At 35.8% G+C, this 21,867-nt stretch overlaps 1 protein-coding gene across 1 annotated transcript in view; it reads left to right on the forward strand.

The window, feature by feature from the left end:
• The window catches only part of LOC113074209 (TBC1 domain family member 10B-like), a 34,529-nt gene extending 13,022 nt beyond the window's left edge, over positions 1-21,507 (forward strand). Inside the window, exons 7-11 of the mRNA XM_026246965.1 lie at positions 6,685-6,789; positions 7,980-8,155; positions 8,324-8,433; positions 13,900-14,094; positions 21,296-21,507. Coding sequence (XP_026102750.1) covers positions 6,685-6,789; positions 7,980-8,155; positions 8,324-8,433; positions 13,900-14,094; positions 21,296-21,374 — 665 coding nt within the window. The 3' untranslated portion in view covers positions 21,375-21,507. The remainder of the gene's footprint in view (positions 1-6,684; positions 6,790-7,979; positions 8,156-8,323; positions 8,434-13,899; positions 14,095-21,295) is intronic.
• The last annotated feature ends 360 nt before the right edge of the window (positions 21,508-21,867 follow it).

Genomic DNA, 21,867 nt, shown 5'->3' on the forward strand with positions numbered 1-21,867 from the left:
GGGATGGTACTGTGCTGACTGAAGAATAATAAAATGGCTATCAAATCAGTGTATATTGTATTTTAGCTCTGAATCTGCTTCTTTGGTCACCTTGAGCAGGACTCTGTGCCTGAGGGAACACAATAGTCAGCCATTTTGCCTCTAATCCTGTAAAATGAGCTGATTAAGTCAGCCCTTCATTGCGTTTGACTGTTCTGTCCCCGAGCATGTTCTGCTGAAGGCTAATATTTCTGTAACCCGAGTGCTCCCACCAGACTGGCTTAATCAAATAACCACCCAGCGCTTGTTCAGAAGATGTGAAACAGACAATGACCATGACAAGCCATCCATTCTGGGCGGCACACAGTTGATGAGCGTGAAGAGATGGCTTCATTGCATTTAGTCAAAAGACTGCACTGCTACTTAGGGCCCGGCTTAAGCAGGTCAGAAAGGTGAAATTCTTCCGAGTCCTACCCTCTTGAGTAGAGCCTTATGTTGGCTATAAATCCACTAATGACCGAAGGCTTTCCTAGGTTGCCAGTATCAGGCCACCCGTCATCCAGTTGGCCTTCCAGTTTGGAACATTTCATGTGTCTCCATGGGGGGTCAAAATGGCAATTTTCACTTGAGATACAGAGCCAAATTACAGGGGGTTAAAAATGACTTCAGAAAGATGGCAGCATCCTAATGCTGTTGTTACACAGAGATTGGTAGGTATTTTAGTACAATCTGTGGACTTTAGCAAACTTTGTTGCATTATGTGCCAATGGTGACCATTAAAAAATGGGGAAACAGCACATTTCATGGTTTTCAGGCCTGTAATTCAAAAATTATTAAATGATCTTAATGCACTTTTAGATAATGGGTCTTAACAAACTTTACTTTTGGCATCTTCATTTGAAAGGCCCTATATAGTTTAGTTCCAGAGATATTGGGATCTTGATATGCCTCCAAGGGTAAATCATTAAATTGTACACATTTTCAATGGTCAAAAACCAAATACAAAAATAACTTATTGTTTTAAAGAGGAACGCCCAAAGAACAAGTAATGTTGAAACTAGAGATGTATCTCTTTTCTTTCTGTCAAAACAACTGCATTGAACATACCTGTCGGCATGCCATAAATATTAATTTTCCAAAGTTTGCATGCCTATAACTCAAGAAGTATTAAAGATATCGCAGTATGATTTTAGATTCTAGTTCTTAATAAACTTTTATTTTGTAATCTTTATTTTCATGGCCCTAAATCATTCAGTCCCAGAGAAATGGTTGTCATTATTAGTGTTGCTGTCAGACTAAAAGCATGTTTTTTTTTAATGGTGACTTTTTGGGGAAATCACTCTTCAAATGTTTTATTTTTGCTGTCTGCAGTGGAACATGTAAAACAATAATTCTCAAACATACTTTAAGATTGAAGTCTTTTCCAATATTGGACGCCAAACCCTGTTTTTATCAGTTTCCGTTTGGATTTGCAATATGTAAGGACTCTCGGGCAGTTCCATTTGAGAAAAGGACTTGAGTGTATCTGGGACGCAGCTTGAAAGTGAAATGTATAACAACCTAGTAATTTAAAGTGGAGGAAAAAGCCAAACCGCAGAGGAATTAACCGACACGCAATGCTGGACTTCAGTTGCTTTATGCTACTGTGACTCATATCCGCTGGGATATTTTTATACCCTCCCATTAGAACTAACAAGGGCTTGTTCATCTCAAAGTGCAGTTATTGAAAGATCCTTTAGTTAATTTATTTTAATTTTAATTAATCAGTCTGTCTATTTTCTTAGAAATTTAATTTGAGCGATTGACGGGTCCTTTTTGTGTTTGTAATTAGGCTAAATCACACAGAATATAAAACAAATATCTCCTCCAGCACATTTTCTCCAGGTTCCTCAAGTCCTTGTTGGGTTTTTGGCCTCTGACCTGCAATCAGGCTTAAAGGCCCGTTAAAGTAGAGTACTGGATGTAATGAGTTCAAGCTCAGCGGGTCAGTAGCTTATGGATGCCTTCAAATCTACTCATAAATGATCTGGATTGCAAAAGCCAACTGTCTGAGCATATAATTAGAAACTGATTGCTTGAATTCAGACTGCAAATTTATAAAATATCAGCTTTTATAAGTGCAGCTTTTGCATGTTATGTATATACATGTTAAATTTATATTATACTATATATATATATACTATATATAATTTAAAAGTTATTTACATGTAAAATAATATTTTTTATTTTTTATATTTCCATTTGCTTATTTAATTTGTGTCCTAGAAATAGTGCAGAATCTGAATTATATCATAATCATTGATGTTTCTCCCTAACGTTGATTGGAATATAGTCCAGGATTAACGCAAACAGAAGGAGCACAGTTAATCGGTATGAAGATGCTTCGATTTTATTTTACTGTCTACCAAACCTCCCCATGTCTACTTCAGTCTTTTTAATATCCTCAAAGGTCAGTCTGAATTTGCTTGAGAGCACTCAGCACTCTTTAAGACTATTAAAGAATAAGTCACTCATCTCTTTCCAAGCCTGCATGCATTTATTTGACTCTGTGAAACACAAAAGATGTTTAAACAACCATTTTTGTCCAATGAAAGTCAATGGCATCTAAAACAACACTGATTGCACCTCATTGACATCTATTGTACAGACATTAAAAACTTCAAAATTTATGATAGAATTTTCCATTCTATTGTTTAAAAAAATTAATCTATTGTTTTTTTTATTTTTATTTTTATTTTTTATTTTAGTTGATTTGTAATTGTATTTTTTGTTTTAAAACCCTCACCTTTTCTGAAAGAATTGTCAGTTTTGGGTGAACTAAGTGAGCTTGTTTATAGATTTGTGTGTGTGTGTGTGTGTGTGTCTTGTCACCCATCTTAGTTATGACCTCCTGTAATCACATGTCTCACAGCTGTACCATAAATCTCATCAAAGGGAAGGCAGGACATTACAGTAGTTACATCCAGCACATTACCTTTACTTTGTGGAGGTGCAGGTCTTTTAATCTTAAATGTTTTAAGTGGTGCTCTCTTTGCTTGATTATTTTTTTATATATTGTGATGGATTGTTTGGCTACTAGTTCAAAAGTCAGCCCATTTCCTTTGTATTCACATACATAATTTATTGTGTTCCTTGGCTCCATCTCAAGACTTTTACTATTGTCATTGTTGTGCTCTATGTTATCTGTTTTCCTGCGGGGTAATATTTTGGCATGTGCAAACTGCACGCACAATGCTACACTAAATAACTTTGAATGTCGAATGGAAAGCTGATTCTTGCGGGTGTTGTTTGGACTCCGTCAGATGTGTGTTGTTTGCTAGAGGGCATCCGGGAAATCTGACAAAGATATACTGGTCCCCTAGGTATAAAGGTAACGGAAATAAATGTATAATAAACTTTTATTATTAAACATTTTTCTGGTGCAAGAGTACATGGAGCCTCCTCCCTCCGGGTGTAATGGTAGTGAGTTATGGGAGTTTAAATGGGAAATTATGGGGACAGGAAGCATTGAAGCTGGATTTTGGACACTGATAAGACATCCTGCATGTTCTCTTCTCTTCCATGAACGTGATTTAAGAATAATGATGAACCTTGTGAAAATATTTCCACTCTAATGAACCCTGTAAGCACAAAAAGTAACGACAATCACCACCAGATTTTCTGAATCCTATTTATTTATTTTAAATGTATTTATTTATTTATAGTTTTTTAATATTAATTAAATAATTTATTTTGCCTTTTTTTTTACACATTACATGCTGTTTGTACCAATGAATTTGTATCATGTCAACTTTCTACATACATCGTTACATTTTTTTTATTAAATAATTTTTAGTTTAGTGAATATATATTATAGTTCTTAAGGAAACTACATTGATATTCTAAAATTTAAAATCTAAATTCTTAAAAATTGAATCCTGGAAATTAACATTCCGAGTTTTAGGATCATCCAAATAAAGTCTTGACATATGATGCAAAAATCCAAAAATATGTATTTTCACAATTGGAATTAGTTTAAAACCCCCTTACTATTTTTTTATATTTTTATGTAGTTCATTCTCTTTTTGTACTTTATTACAAGAGATGCAGTCTTTATGAAATGGGAATTGGCATCCAGAAGGAAACTTCAGGTTTAATCTTGTTCTTCCTGTGCACAGACGCCATGGTTACTGGTTGTCAGGCCAACACTGCTGCTCTTTGTGCGTCAGAGGAAGTGGCAGATATCAGTTTCAGAGCAGGAATATGCTGCCGCTGCTGATCCATGCTGACCTGCAGCCCTGCAACCTGTAGCACATCTGATCTGGTGCAGTAATATGATTTGTTGCATAAGGCTCTTGAAATGAAGAGCTTCGCAATATTTTATGAATTTCAATCAGATGTCTTGTTTTCTACAGATTTAGTTGCGGCGTTGCTCTCAGGGCTCTTTAATTTTGAGTTATTACGTGATATTTATGGGTAGTAGTATTCTTTATTCATCTCTTCACAGGACCATTTCTGCAGCATCGACATCAATAAACAGAAACAACCAACATTTGTTTTTGTTTTTTTGATTGTAGGCATAAAAATATAATTGTTTTCCCACAGTATGTAAAATGTTCTAGTAAGTGGAATAATAAAATATTATACGCAGAAAGTTAGTTAATGTGACGTCAGTAGTTCAACCGTAATTTTATGAAGCTGCGAGAATACTTTTTGTCCACAAAGAAAAGAAAAAGGACAAAGATAAAATTTTTTTGAATAAAGTCGTTAGTTTTTTTTGTTTGCACACAAAAAGTATTCTCGTAGCTTCGTAACATTACGGTTGAACCACTGATGTCATATGGACTATTTTAATGATGTCCATACTATCTACAAGTGCCTGCACTGCAGCATCTGTACATTTATCACGGTTCATCAAACTTGTGAAATAAATTGACACAATGTTTACTATGGGTGGTGTTGGCGCAGTGGATAAGACACATGCCTTTGGTGTGAGAGACCCGGGTTCGAATCCACTGTGAGACACCAATGTGTCCCTGAGCAAGACACTTAACCCCTAGTTGCTCCAGAGGCGTGCGACCTCTGAAATATATAGCAATTGTAAGTCGCTTTGGATAAAAGCGTCAGCTAAATGAGTAAATGTAAAATGTATGTTACAGATTGTTTTAAATCATGGCAGGTGAGGGTGTTTTCAAACGCGTCTGGCTAATCAGTGTCCACTTATGCCGAGGGTAGTACCAGTTGTGCTGGTTAGACCTTGCTCCGGAGTAGAAGCTAATTTGGTTCTTGAAAAAGGCAGTCCAGTACTAAAATCACACCTAGTTCCTGCGGTGCGAAAATGCCCAAAAGTGGGTAGTTCCACAATTAGTTCTGGTACTATGAAAAGGTTCCTGCAGTCTGAAAAAACCCTTTCACACCAGATGTGTGTGTATTGTCACTAATGCGTTAGAATTATGTTATCATTGTGTACACAGCCCTTTTCTGAGTCTGATAAAGCATGATGGCCTTCTGATTATCAGTTGAGTCATTTTGGAGGAAAGCTGCTTTTCAGCATAACCTAAAGCTGGGCGTTTTCTCCTTCAGAGAGCATCCGTGAGGACTGGAGAATGTCTGCAAGAGTGGACGAGGTAATAGGACTTTATCCTAACCTGCCAACTTAACCTTTTCTTTCTTTTTTTTTTTTTTTTACATTCTCCCATTTGTGACGTCAACTGGTGGTGAAAATACTATGAGAATTTCTACGATCGAGCAGCACCGAAATGATGGGATTACTTATGATTCTCTCAGAATAGCCCTGTCATTACAGCATAAGGATAAACCTTTATTTTGCCTCTGTTAATGTGTTTGGATCCTGCTCTTTGAAACCGATGCCATTGGGTCGACTGTGGTGACGTGGTCCATTAACTTTCATTCCCTACCAGAGTGAACCCCTGAATGTCTCCAAGGGGAAACCCATTGATCTCTGTCATATTTTATCTGCGTGTCATTGAAAAATCCATCAGAATTTATAGTAAATGAGAATTTGTATTTATTTTTTATGCATATGTCCTTTAGGGCCTTCGATGCTTCAGGGAGGTAGGATGAGCTCCGGTATCTTCCAGTGTTTTCTCATGAACATGCCAGAACATGTTTTTATGAGATCTACTGTGAACTAAAACCTTTAAACTGCCGCTGATGAAGATTGATTGTGAAATGAAGGCTTCTCCAAAGCCTGGGTTTACGGTTTAATTGTAGTTGCGAAGTACTTCAAATGTATCTTTGACTCTTTGTATAGTTAAAAATGCGACACAAACATTTACTGTTGCCATAATTTGTAATTTACAATGAGTTGGCATGTGTCTGCAGTCTTCTTTGCTTTGCTTTGCTTAGCTTTCTGTGAGGTAGAAATGCTTCCATACGAAATAATGTGCTGTCTCCACAACACTTAGGGCAAACACACACTACAGTATATTCTGTATATCAATGTGTGTGTGCATCCTTGTTTTTTTATACATGTTAATAAATATTTGTTTATGTTTTGTATTAATTTTATTTGTAGAATTAGTTAGATATTATTATTTTTTAAATAAATCTCAATTAAAATCTTAACTTTTATTTATTTCTTTTATTGTGTTGATATAATTGAATTAAATGTATTTCCTTTTTTGTCTTTGTTTATTAATTGTATTATTTTTTTTTTCTTATACATTGCATATAAAAATGTTATTTTCAAATCTGTCTTTTCAGAGAAAGTTAAAAAAGAAAGTGCAAAAGGCTTTACAAGTTCTCTCAGCGATGGACAAAAAGATGAAAAACCTTCTCAAGAAGTTGCCAGGAACACTTCCAAGAAAGGTGAGGTGGCTCATAGAGATGATTTAGGAGTCATTTAGACAGGTCTGGACCTCCACGCTCTTAACATAATGGGTCATTGCTTTGAGAAACCGATTCAGTGTCTTAACGAAAGTGTGTTAGTACCTTAAGATGGCACCCTGCCGTATCATTCATGAGATTATAGCATTGCTTGGATCCAATCACATGGCACGAGTTAATACTGTTGGCGGAAAGCCCAGAAAAAGAAATCAAGACAATAGGCTAAAACCCTTGACACACTGTACCTCAGGTCACCGATTCATGCATTCAGTGTCAAGCGAATTGCACTTGAGTTTTACAGAGCTATACTCTGATTCAACACCACCAAAACAGACGCTTTGAAATACAATACAGCCCACATTTCCTCGTGTTGATGAGATTAGAGGGCACTGACAGAATCCCTAGTGGCATTAGTGGCCTGCATGGATATCTGTTCTCCAGCACACAGCCTGCATGAGCCAGAGCAGGCCGGCAGCACCTGTGTAAATGTGATGGAGTCTGATAACATTCAGTTTAATGCTGTGGGCCCATCTGTGGTGTGATATTTGTTTGTACCTGGAAATATAGTGCAGCTCTCAAAAGTTCAACCATCGGTACTTCTTTTAGATTTACTTTTGAAAGAGCCAAGTGCTTTAAAAGTGACTTTAAAACAACCTTTGTCCCAGTTTAATCTGATAGATAAGTCTTGTGCTTGCTTTAAGAATAGAACCGCTCGCATTTTCTCTGGAATGTATGAAAATATAGTTATAATTGTAGTTCCATGTGGCATTTTAACAGACTAAAAATAATTTTTTTTTAGACCAGTTTCAAAACACTATTTGATTTATCGGCGTCACTAGAGATAGATAGATAGATAGATAGATAGATACTTTAGATATATAGATTTCAGACATTTTTGATGTTCCATTTGGGTCTACTATAAATCACAAACTTAATTTTTTGTTTTAAAATATTTGTCTAAAAATGTATTACATTGTAATTTATTAATATTATGCATGCATAAAATAAGTTGATAAACTAAAAAAACTGCAAACGTGTGTTTATATTGTATATATACTTTATTTGATTTTATATAGATTTAGTTTATTTATTTGTATGTATTTATGATGTTTATGTGCATATAACTGTTAATAGACATATACTTCCCTTTTTTGTGATCTGTGTTTCTCCAGCTCCTCCAGGTTCTAGCACTAAGAATGTTTTCACGCGGCTACTGAAAGTGGCTCAGCGTTACATTTTGGAGTCTGGCAAGCACAGTGCATCTGCCAGGTCTTCTCCTGCCAAGAGGAGCCCTGCCCTCAGCCGCCTCCCCAAAACCAGAACCTCCACCTCCTTCACTCAGGCACAGGTGCATCTCATTTTATGTCCAGCATCATTTGAATAGAAAAATGACAACGTGTAAGCAGCTACTCCACTGTCGATATCAGATATCAGAGAGAATAAAAATCATGACACATTTTTTGCTGTGCTGTCAATTTATCCTAAACATATCAGTCTATGAATGTATGTGATTCAGGGTCGAACCAGGAGGAGCAGTAGCAGGAGTTCCCAGAATTCCACTCTGGATGTGGCCAAGGAGGAGCAGCTCCCTTCTCAAGATTCAGATGGAGGTGCCACTGAAGACAGGTGTGTGAAAGAAATAAAGAAATGAGGCTAAACAATCAGTCCTATTTTGTGTTCAAATATAGTTACCGTATTTTTCGGACTATAAGTCGCACCTGAGTATAAGTCGCATCAGTCCAAAAATATGTCATGATGAGGAAAAAAACATATAGGGTGTACTCACACTGCCAGTTTGAACCGTGCCCGAGTGCGTTTGACCACCAAAGTGCGGTTCGTTTGACTAGTGTGAGTGCTCCGAATCGTGCCTGGGCGCGGCTCGATTGGCCGGCCCTGGCCCGCTTGGAAGAGGTGGGCCAGGGCACGGTTCAGTTGGACTCGGGCGCGGTTCGCATGCAGTGTGAGCGCTAACCGTGCTGGGGCACGGAAAAGGACGCTTTGCATCACGGTTTTGCGACGCTCCAAAACCAACATGGCAGGGAAAGGGTCGCTTTGGTCTACGGCAGAGGTGCAAAATGCATAAAAAAACTAAAAACTGCAAAGTCCTTGCTGCACTTCAGCTGGTATCTTGCAAACATCCTCATACGAGCAGCACGATTACGTGAAAATGTTCGCGCCACTAAGGCGACACATCTGTTTAACAACAGGCTGTGGACCAAACAACACAAAATTATCCACAAAGAAAACAGATCGATGCACTCCATTGTGTTCATAGAGCGCCGCTCTTCCTGTTTATCTCGAAACCGTCGCACCATAATGACGTAAGCGAGCTCCGGCACGAATGCTGAAACCCTATATGTGAGTGCAGGCCAGAGGGGGAGTGGGGAGGGGGGACAATCGTACTCGGGCCCGGTTCATGGCAACCGTGCCTAGTGTGAGTACACCCATATAAGTCGCACTGGACTATAAGTCGCATTTATTTAGAACCAAGAGAAAACATTACCGTCTACAGCCACGAGAGGGCGCTGTTTGTTAATGTTTTCTCTTAGTTCATTTCTCTTGGTTCACGTCAAATTAATTTTGATAAATAAGTCGCACCTGACTATAAGTCGCAGGACCAGCCAAACTATGAAAAAAAGTGCGACTTATAGTCCGGAAAATACGGTATTTGGTACAATTATTCAATTGACTGCAATACTTATAAACTGTTAATATAATACACTCAAGTTTTAGGAAGCATCCCATTAAACTTTTTAACCTGTTAACTGTCACTCACGTTTTTGAAAATAGACTTGAATGTGAATGATACAAACCTAAATTTTTATAATTCATGACTGAAAACATTTTGTAACATGATTTTGATGTACCATTTACATGGTAATGCAATGTCTGATTTTAAAATGGGTTTTAAAGGATGAATTTTGAGATTTTATGTTTTCAAGTGATATATAACTTCTGATGATGTCTAAAATGTGATAGAGAAAAAGGCAACGAGGAAGTCTTTTTTTTAAACAAAGGTCAAAACTCCTTTTGTAAATGTAGATTTCTGAGGGTGCACTCTTGTCATAAATTAATCTATTACTTTTCCTACATAATTTTTAACAAAAAATATTGGTAAAATATATATTTGGGAGTCTTAGACCTTTCCAACGATATATGTCAAGATTAGATTAGATTTGATTGTAATATAGTATAGTCAACGTAGGCGTCCCATATACCGGACGGGTTGACAGTTAACAGGTTAATTATTTACTCCATGATTTAATATTTACTCTATTGTTCCAAATCCCTATGACTTTCTTTTTTATGGAACACTAACAAAATAAATATGGAGGACCAAGTGTGCCACTTAAAAATAAATTAAAATACACATGGAGCAGCATTAACTACACAGAGCCATTGTTCACTGACAAGCTGCGCCAAACCAGTCTTATTTTGCGCATTGAACAATTGCTCTGTGTAGTTAATGTTGCTCCATGTGAAATCACGCACGTGTAGAGATTTACTGCTGATTACAGAACCAGGTTTACTGACAAGATGTGCATTAAATATCGATTAATTTGCAATTTATCGTACAGTCCAAATTACTATGCAGATTGCTGTTTTGTATTTGCTTTTCTATTATTTAATTTTTATTTTAATAATACTTATATTAAATGTAAGAAAATTATTCAAGTAATAATCATAAAAAGGGGGGGGGGGGTCCATTAGCTTATAGTGAGTTTTTGAGTGATTTACAGATGCCCAGTTTGTGAATGGTTTGCACAATCCTTACAGCTCTAGTCCGCATTCATTGTAATTGCATGTAAAAGAGCAGCCCACGCATTCTTTTAAATATCTTCTTTTGTTTTCCACCGAAGAAATAAAGTAATACGTGTTTGGAACAAGCTGAGGCAGTAAATGATGAACACATAATAAAAGAGTTTTTATTTTTGTGCAAACTATTGCTTTAGTGGAGTTAAATACAGGAGGATGTCACTAATCAGGTGCTTGCGTTTTTGTTTTTCTTTCTCACAAGGTGACACAATTTATTGCTTTGTACTTTTGTCTGAGCAAGAATGAATCTTGTTCTGGAGCTTTAACTGTCTGAGAAAATGCTTCTGGCTAGTTGAGAGAGTTTTGCGTGTCTACTCACCTGTTTGCATGTGCGTGTATCTGATTATCTTTGTGCAGGAATTTCAAGTTCACATGCACGTCATCACATTTTATTTTGAGAGCTTGTGTTCAAGCACGAGTCATTTGCACGAGTCATTCCTATCACAAAGCTGATGGTCAAATATGTGATCTATTTGAATTATTTAGAGAAACCGCAACTTTAAATGCAATTGAGAAAGTCAAACAGTGTCTAAAAAAAGGCAAATAACTAAAAAGACTGATGAATAGACTTTATGAGTGAGCATGACCCAGGACTCCACTAAATCAGTTCACACTTCAACCCCCACCAATGTTCAAACCAAAACTATGCCCCTGGATTGCAACACACACATACTCAACCAAAAATGAAAGGGCTTAATTATAATACTTAATACAAAGAAAGCATACTTGCACATTGCAAACACATTTTGTTGAAGATGGAGAGATTTAAAGTAAATTATAGGTAACAAAATTTTCTGGTTTCACTGTTATCATAATGTGGGATAATTGCATAATGTGATTCCTCCAGGTAAATGAAGTGGTAAAGTGACAAAATGTGATATTGAGTGTTATAGTGACTTTATAGTTTATAGACATGAATACAAATAGCAGACCTGTAAATAGAGCCTTATTAGTGAGCAGAATGAGCCTATTAATGGTTTTTTTCAGCTGACATCTAGTGGTTCAAATAGCAATTCCTGGGATTTGCTGTTTAAATTTACTGTTTTTCAACGTAATAGAGGCAACTAATGTCTGAGCCACATAAATCTTGCATTTTGCCTGCTTGTCTACAATCATATGACACATGCTCCCCTTTCATGAAGTTTTGAGCTTTCTTTTAGGATTTATAGGGTTTGGGGTGCACTATATCAAGGCCATATTATTAAATGCCCTGTTATAACTGTTTAAATGCAAATGTTCAATATTTTTGTGATCATTATTGACCTAAAGAGTCTAAAGAATTGTACTGCAGTGATTTTATTGGTTCTGAGTTTAAAAGCTAGGACTAGTTCACAAAAGTAGCTGTTTAAAATAATCTTAAATATTGAATGAACAGTTTGATTGACAGCATTGGTCCAAGAGGCAAAGTTGTTCAGAATGAGGATATCTATCATATGATATGAGGATCTAACGTTTGTTGTCTTTATTTATAAACATGTCCTGCAATTTGAGATAATTTTCTATAGAAATATTGTTTTTTGAGGCCTTTTTAACTGTTATAACACCACCTATTGTCCAATCTGCATTAAAACTTTGCATGCTTGTCAAGAGTCATCTGTTACATTTTCACTAAGTTCCATAAAGTTTTGAGTTTTCGTTTAGATTTTATATGTTTTTGTGTATATATTTGCCTACGCCCCTTTTCTAAATGACCCCGTTATCGCTAACCATTTGATAATTATTGACCTATACAGTCTAAAGAATTATACTTTATCGATTTTGAGTTTAAAACCTAGGACTAGTTCACAAAAGTGTTTTTTTATTTTTTATAATCATAAATATTTAATGAACGTTTTGATTTATAGCAATAGTCCTAGAAGTAAATTTGTTCAGAGTGATGAGATCTATCTATCTATCTATATTTGGCCACACCCCTTTCCTAAGTGATTATTTTATGAAATAAAATAAATTAAAACAGAAAAAAGTTGAAATAGTAAATTTAAAACAAACTTAAATAAATTCAAGATAAATGCAACAATACAATTAATGAAATTTGACAATCACATAACAAAGTGACTAAAGCTTAGGTGAAAATAATAAATTAAATTTAAATAAAAGCTAATTAATAAATAATAGTATAGTAATAATACTAAAATAATTTCTTCCCCAGCTGTTGTTATTTTTTTTTTCTTATTTAGCATTTTAGCAATGTTTATGCTTAAAACAAGAAAATATTTGCCAGTTAACTTTGCAACTCAAAGTAAATATACTTATGAAAAAAAGTTGAATTGCCTTTCTCTTTCCCAGGTAAATTTGTTTAATTAGCTGAAGATAGCAATTTGCTGAAACATTTGCATACTTGTTTGTGTCCATCAGTTTTTAATTCACATGCACTTTGTGCACTATGCAGTTTATAAAATGATGTTTTTGTTGACTTTTCCAGTCATGAGTTGATCAGTGTGCAGTTAGCCACCCTCTTGTTCATTTTTAATTATATTACATGAAACATTCTATTTTATTATTATTATTATTATTTATAATTTGATATAAATTGGGATTATGGTGTTTAGTTATATTTACCTCCAAAAAAACTATATAATTTTAATATTGATATTTTGATTTTGAAAGATATTTTAAATAATATTTTTAAAGGAAAAAATATTTCCACAATTTAGTACTTGGAAATAGAAAAAAAAAAATGTTGGTTGAATGTGACCAGGACTAGTTTTAGGTCAATAGACATTCTAATGTGTTGGATTCTGTCGGGTCAATTGTTACTCATTGTTGACGATTGTGTCTCTGTTTACATGTGTTTTGCGATGCAGTGAGTATAATTGAATTAGGGTGTGTGATTGGGTGAACACAGTAAACAGGGTATATCAGGACTACAGCTGCTTCCTCTGATGTTCAGATAAATCAGTGTGTGTACGATGTCCTGTTGCTCCAGTGTAAAAATTATCCCATAAGAAGCAAAAGGAAGTGGAAAAAGTTCTCAGTGTGAAGTTGGTTCTGATAAACTGTCCCATTATTTGTTTGTAGATGCCACAAAGTTGATGCATTGACATTTATTTATTAAAAAATGTGTAATTTACTCACCTTTATGTGGTTGCAAATATATATCAGTTTCTTTCCTCAAACATGTCCATCTAGCATGTGTTTACATAGAAAAACAATGGAACAACAGGGCAGTGAAATGTAAAAATGTGTTATTTGTGAATGGCCAAGAGTCCAAATACTTTCTGGGATCACTGTGTGCCCCTGAGTAAGTTTTGAGTACTGATTTGTGTCTCTTCACAGCTCCAGCTGTTCGGCCTGGCGTGTGAAGTCAGGGCCCGTTGGTAAAGTGGCTCGCAGAAGGAGCCGAGGTCAGTCCGGACAAGGAAGATCCCTCCTGCTGAAGAATCGTAGCTCTAGATCTCAACAGACAGCAGCTCAACCGTTTGTGCAGCCGGAGAGCAGCAACAATGATGAATGTCAAGAAACCCAAAGCAGGTAATGAATCAATTACTTTCAAGATGAATAAATCTTTGCTTTGTGTAGGCAGAGTGAAGGTGTTCCTCCATCATAAACATTTGTTTGCCAATGCTGACATCAATTACTGTATTTTTCGGACTATAACTCGCACCTAAGTACAAGTCGCATCAGTCCAAAAAAACGCCTTGACGAGGAAAAAAAACATAATATAAGTTGCACTGGACTATAAGTCGCATTTATTTAGAACCAAGAGAAAACATTGCCGTCTACAGCCACGAGAGGGCGCTCTATGTTTTCAGTGTAGACTACAGGAGCACTGAGCAGCATAGAGCGCCCTCTCGCGGCTGTAGACGGTAATGTTTTCTCTTGGTTCATGTCAAATTAATTTTGATAAATAAGTCGCACATGACTGTAAGTCGCAGGACCAGCCAAACTATGAAAAATAGTACTACTTATAGTCCGGAAAATACGGTAATGTGTTTTAACATTCTCTCTGCTTTGGGATGGGATTAAACTGACAGGTTGCCACGTTGCTTTGGTTTGGCAGGTTTTTGTATTCGTTGAAGAGGGATATAATTCGTTGAAGAGTTAGTTATAATGATGCTTTAAAGCTGAAGTAGGTAACTTTTGTAAAAATGTATTTTTTACATATTTGTTAAACCTGTCATTATGTCCTGACAGTAGAATATGAGACAGATAATCTGTGAAACAAATCAAGCTCCTCTGGCTCCTCCCAGTGGTCCTATTGCCATTTGCAGTTACGGACCGCTCCCGGTAAGAAACAACCAATCAGAGCTGCGGTCCGTAACACTTTTTTATTTGTTCAAAATTTTCAAAATGTATATAATAAGTGAGTACACCATGAAACAATTTTCCAAACCGTGTTTTTAGCCTGTCCTGAATCACTAGGGTAAACCTATAATAAGTGTTTATATTCTGACTATTTTAGATTGCTTTGGGTAGGTACCGTGGTGGAGTAACCCAGTACCTTTGTGATTCTTCATAGACATAAACAGAGAGAAGTAGTTCCGGCTACGATGTTCTTCCGCAAGACGCAGGCAGTTCTGTTTATTAACCGCTAGAGCGTCGAAAGTTATTTTACTGCAGCTTTAATCTGGACCCAATTCATCACATTCAAAGTGATTAATGCGACCGTATGGATTCTCTACAGCGGATAAGGATTTAAATGAAAGCACAGGGAACCATGAATGGGGAAATTTTAATGAGGTAAATGGGAGTCTTAGGAGCTTTTTTCACCTCTTTTGAGTAGCGTACCTGTGAATTGTTTTGATCTCAGCGAGGAGGACAAAATTTTTGTCAAAATAAAGCAGTTGTCGGGGCTTGTACATTTATTTTGCAAGATGTAAGTCAAAAACGTATCGTATTCAAAGGTATGCATTATATCAGCCCCATTCTAGTTTTTTTGCGTAAAAATACTTCAAATTTTTTTGAAGTATTAAAATCTACTTCAATTTAAAACTGAAATGAAAAACAAATGAACATTTTAAATAGAATGAAAAATAATAAAACATCACAAAAGCACATTATCAAAACTAAAATTTATTTGAAAACTAATTCCAATTTTTAATTAATACTATAATAGTGTCTAAATAATGCTAAATATAACTGGTATTTTTCTTCCCAGTTGGCATTTCTTTTTTTATTTAAAGATTAAATAATATGACAGAGAAATAATATGAAATTAAATAAATTGTCACGACTTGTAAGTATATTTGGCAAAGTAAAAGTTAAAAATCATATATATTTACAGATACACACTATATCAATATCAATAAAATTGTTTAAATTTGCATATATATCAGCCAATAAATTCTATTTAATTGTCTTCGAACACTCACCTGAAGTTAATCTTTAAAAACACTCATCATTTAAATTTGCTGAAAATGTAATCTTTAGCCAATTTTAAAATGAATATGTATTTTTCATATTGTACATCTTAATATATTATATATTGTATATTATATTGTATGCCTTATTAACTTGCAACATGATTTTTGTAGTGTTTTTCTTGTAATTTATTTAGACAAGTCTACATTTTAAGATCTTCAATTTATTTGTTATTGGCTGTAATATGAACAATGATGGCTTTATCTTTATTGGAATTGTAATGTTCACATATTAAGCAGGCCTGAGTCGTCTATGTCACTGGAAAAAAAGGAACATAAAGATAGCTTATGAGCATTATGAGGTTAAAAATAAATTATGCCTGCATCCCTTTTTTGAGCCCTGACCGTGTCACCGTTTTACATCCAGCATCTTTACCCTCTGGGATCAGGTGGAAAAGCAGTAGGTGTGGCGGAAAACTGAAGCAGAAGCGTTGATCTCCGGTCAGTTATATCAGCAGGCTGTATTTAAACCCTCGGGCCCCCAGGGGCCAACGTCCTGCCATTTCCACTTGCCCCCTTCTATGGAAGGAGCTGACACAGGAGCAGATGACTCACACCAGCTATGAAAACAAGCATCTGGCCTTTAAACTTTTAACATCCACCTTCCTGGTGCCTTTGCACTGTCCTTTGTAGCATTTGTAATGATGTCAGGGGGAGTGTGAAACTTTCCTTGACTGGGACTGTAAGATTGTTGCGAAGGTCATTCTCTTATGTGTGTGTGTGTGTGTTTGTGTGTGTTTAACAAACATATTGTTCCTTTAGTTTCTGTATCACCTTCTGAGAATTTAAATCCTCACGTGAACCAATAATGTAGTTAATAAGGAGTTCAAAATAAAGTTCAAAAAGCACAATCCATGCCAGGAACATCTTAATTGTTTCCTCGATGTATAAAAGTGATCTAACTGCATTTTCTTCATTCTCATGCATAGAGAATCAGGTGGAAAAATAAAAACTTTTATGCAGGCTAACTGACAAACCTTTCTTCCAACAGGTTTCTTGATTTATAAAAAAGTTCCTTGTCGCACATAGAATGCAAACAATGAAACGATAAGAAAATTTAGTCTAAAATTCCAATAACAGCAGACAATTTTTGTCTCACTTGGTTGTGTTTGTTTGTTTTGCTTGTATCTCAGTTTTGTTTTCCTATTCTTTTTTGGGGTTTTTTGTGCAGTTCTTTAAAGCTTTTTATAAATATTTTTTAGTTTTTGCTTTGTTTTGCTTTTTCATTAGTGTTTTTTTGTTTTTTGTTTCTTTTAAACATAATTTGTGTTATTTCGTACAATTTGTTTTATTTCTGCTTTGTTTTGCTTTTATTTTAGTTTAGTTTTTTCTTAGTTTTGTTTCTTAATGGTTTGTTTTAAACATTTTATTTGGTGTTTGTCTTAAGACATTTTGTTATTTTATTTTTGTTCTTATTTATACTCTTTCTATTTTTATTTTATTTAATTCTATTTTAAATTATAGCATATACAATGTATTTTATATTTAAATGTTTCCACTTCTTTTTTATATATCATTGTTGGCCATAAGAGGATTTCCTTAAACAGATGTCCTCCACACAGCTCGAGAATTCATTCACATATGCATATAGTTTTACCAGATGTTAGCAATGTACATAATAAAACCCGCACTAACCAACAAAAGACAACAAATATATATTTCGCAAGTATATTAGTATATTTATAGTATATTAGTATTTATATTTTAAAACCTCCATATTTTATACACACTTTAATATTTGAATGATTCCTGTATGAGTAGTTAAATCTACTTTTAACTTTTTTCCTTCTTTGAAATTAACAGTTATTCCAGTGGAATCATTTGTATTCGTTTTTGTTTTTCTTCCCACCACTGCATGCCATCTTCACAAACCTGGCTGAATCTGTGGTGTGGTTCTTTTCCTAATCATGTGATTACCAGACGTCCCACCTCTGAAAAGAGCCAGAGTGTGGGAGGCTATGGGAAAAAGCTCTGTCCCTGTATGCCATGTGTGCGTCACACTCCTTACGAGCAGCGGAGACATGTGATCCCATGCCCAGCGTGTGATCTTCCTCTTCTGTATCTGGTTTCCAGGGGCTCCCAGGGGAAAATATTACAGCATATCTGGCAACCCTGCCAATGCTGTGATGGGATACATGGTTTGAAATACAACACACAATCATCTATGCGTGTAGGTTCGTGTCGGGCTGTTGGATAGGGGAGCGATAGCCATTGTCGTTCAGTCGGGTGTGATGGTTGTGCAACAACACTGAACGAAAGTAGGAAAGCTGATCAAGGAACTGCTGATCTTATCTGATCACATTCAGATTCAGGTGACCGTGTTGGTGGCTGCGCTCTAGATGTTACATAAACAATACCGCGGAAAGATCTGGTGGGATCAAATCCCAAGGGAAATACGTGCAGTATGAACTCTCATGATTAACAACACTTAGCCGGAGTGGCGTTACTTATTCATGGCGTAGCTCCTGATTTCCCAGCATCACCCTGCTGTTTAGAAGACTGCGTCTCCTCCAGCAGACTGGGTCATTAGGGAATGTTTTCAGCCATCTAGAAACCCGAGTCCGTGCGACGTTTTTAAATTGCATGGTCACTCGGTTGTTGTAAATATAACTTGGGTAGAGGTGAGTTATGCTTTAGCCCTCTTCCAATGCAGATCTTTAAATGAACTTCTCGGCTGATTTAAAGCGATCTACATACTGTACAGTAGGCTATAACTTGAAATGCACAGGAGATTGGACGCTTTGATTTCAATAGTTTGACATCACAATACTGTAGTAAACATAATTAGTGCACAGAGATACATTTCACAAACAAGTATGTTGAGGGGAATTTTTTTTTTTTTAATTGAATGTATTATTATGTTTTAATTTATACTTTGATGTACAGTGTTTTCAGCATATGCCTCCTTACTAAATGAAGACATACATACATGAACAACATCCCCAGAGCTACTCTTGAGTCACTTCATGAGCATTTGACTCTTTCATTTTAGCAAAACTGGTGTCATATCATATACACACAAACAAATCTCTTCATGGCAACACGTCAAAATAAAAGGCCGGTTAAAGCTGAAGAAATTGTGACAGAAATATATTGCTTTTGTGCAGCAGAATATAGGTCTTAATCTTAATAATCAGACAATTTGACTTCCGTGTCAGTAAACCTGTTATGCAGCACTTTGTTTGCCAAAACAATTTAGAGGGTTTTATTTTTATTGGATTTCAAGAAAGATTTAATTAGTCTTTTATGAATTCATTTTATTGCTAGGGGTAAAAGTCTAATTAAATGAATTTCATAGGGCTCTAAAAATGTAACTTTTGTTCAAGATTTAATAAATTGCTGTTGAATTGTAAGCTTCATGATTTCAATAATACATTTAATTTAACAATTAAAATGGAGTCCAGAAAATGTATTTAATATGATGATATTATTATATTATTATAGATATTAATGTGTTGAAATGTTGGATTACTGTACATGAAAATGGATATACATTGGATTACATATAAATGACAAAAAGCACCAAAAATTTTTTAAATAACTGATGCATTACATTTTAGGTCTTCTTAAGCTAAGGTGAGTAGATTTGTGTGGGGAATATAGGAGAAGTATTTTGCATATGCAAACTTGTACTCAAGAACCAGTGGTGTTTGGTGTCACTGACGTCAAATCTGGTGTGTCAAGTTTGAATATGTGATTTAAATGGATAGTCCATCAAAGAATGTCATCTCTGTCATCATTTACTCACATTAATGTCATTCCAAACCTGTATGTTTTCTTTCTTATGTGAAGCACAAAAGAAGATATTTTGAAGAATGTTGGTAACCAAACAGTTTCAGGTCCCATTTTCTTCCATAGTATTTTTTGTCCATATAGAAGTCAGTGGGGACTCAAAATCATTTGGTTGCCAACATTCTTCAAAATGTCTTTTGTATTCCACAGAAAACAGTGATTTTTGAATGGACTATCCATTTAATGTCTCTCCGATCTCATTCTGTCTGTCATTCTCAATGTAAGGTTTCATTATTTGGGAGTATATACCACCCCGGCTGCAAATAGAGGGATCTGTCACTTATTATTACTGGTGTTTAGTGTCTAGGTTTCCAGACAGTCCATACCTGCTGTCTTCCCCTGGGTCTGGCTGTTCCTCATCTCCATTGTCCACCAGGCCGCTCTGTCTCAATGGCTCTCGCTGGGCCTCTGCACCACACAGTGCCTACAAACAGCTAAATCCAGCATGGCTAAACTCTGCAGGATAATCTGCTTAAACACAATTGCCGTAGACCCCAGAGTGTTTTGAGGCGGGAAAGCAGCTGCTCCGTACGGACACGCAGGCTTCATACTCCCATCATATGATGGACTGCAGAGGTCTTGAGATAGCTTGAGATAGACTTCATTGGGATAAAGTGTTTTTAATCTGAAGCCATGCTTAGCATGCCATTTTGCCACCAATGGGCTTGTGTTGTATGACCTAGTAATGTGGAAGCAGATCAGCCCTATTCATAGCTCCAGCTGATGGATTTGTGATGCTCTTCAGATAGAACTTTTTGCATAATATATTTATATGAACTAAAAAGACAGACACATGTATATTAATAAGTATGTTGTTGTATCATGTAACCCTAATGTCAGTCCTAACTTAATACATTTCAGTTCATACAAAACTAGATCAAATCCATTCAAATATTTGATTCCATTAGATTTTGTTGTAGCCTTCATTTAATGGATATATTTTAAGTCAAAAGTAGGTTCATTGAGCATAATTATTTTTTAAGTGATTTTGAGAGCAAGATGATGTTCAGCAAAGACCAAAGTGAATGGCACAGCAGGGCAAAGTGATATTTCGAGTGCTCCTGAGAGACTAGAGCGAGGCAATAAAGACGAGAGTGCTCTTGTTGCCTGAGGTGCCTTTTAGCTGGGAACACTTCATGCTGTTAGCGCTCAGTTTTGTATAGCACAAGCTGCAGGGCCATAAGAACAGTTGTTACAGCGGGTTGTTTTTGTGGCTACGTTTAATTTAGTGGTTCACATAAGGCTACATACACAGGATATGCATTATGGCCCGTGTTGTTTTGAAACTATGCTAGTTGTTATGTTAGTTATGCAATTCATTGAAGCATGTATTAAAAAAAATGTAAACGTTGTATAGTCAAACAGGTCACAAGTTCGATTTCGTAAGTGAACCATGACCTGGGCTGGTACAGTACAATGCCATTATCATTGTGATCATGGGACTGTCCCTGCCATTATTGTTCTGAAAGTCATTTCAATGCACACCCTGAATAACTACCTCTCTGTGTTTGTAAACAAAGGCATGTGGCGCTGAACGGGACAAACTTCATCATCTGCCCAATGACAGCATGTCAAGTGAGAGAATCCCAGCTAATTTGAGCCCCTCGAGGAACTGGTCATGGAACAAAGTGTGCTCACTTCATAACTGCTCAATGAAACACCGTCATTTTGACAATTAAACAGGGCCTGCCTGACTCCTCCTCCACTGTCTCTGACCACGTGCTGATACGCACTACCAAACTTTACAGAAGTCATGTTAATGTATGAATGTAGGATTCTCAAAACCTCAATCGATTATTTAGGGAATGTCCGTATTTTAATGTAGCTTTTATATTCATTTAATAAAAGATTTCATAAAATAATTCATAATGAACTTATGGCTTCTTGTCTTTACTTTTTAAAGATCTGTCTACCGTCTACAGTATATCTATCTATCTATCATCTCTCGTTTCAACCAAAGTTGTTTTCTGGAGATAATTGGAGTTTAATTAGCAATTCATTTTCATTTTTGGAAAAACAACTACACAAAAAGATTGTTATAAATAAAATAGACTTGTTAAAACATTATATCTTGCACATAAAAGGCAGAAAC

The sequence above is a fragment of the Carassius auratus genome, unplaced genomic scaffold (assembly GCF_003368295.1).
Source record: "Carassius auratus strain Wakin unplaced genomic scaffold, ASM336829v1 scaf_tig00013918, whole genome shotgun sequence".
Lineage (NCBI taxonomy): Eukaryota > Metazoa > Chordata > Actinopteri > Cypriniformes > Cyprinidae > Carassius > Carassius auratus.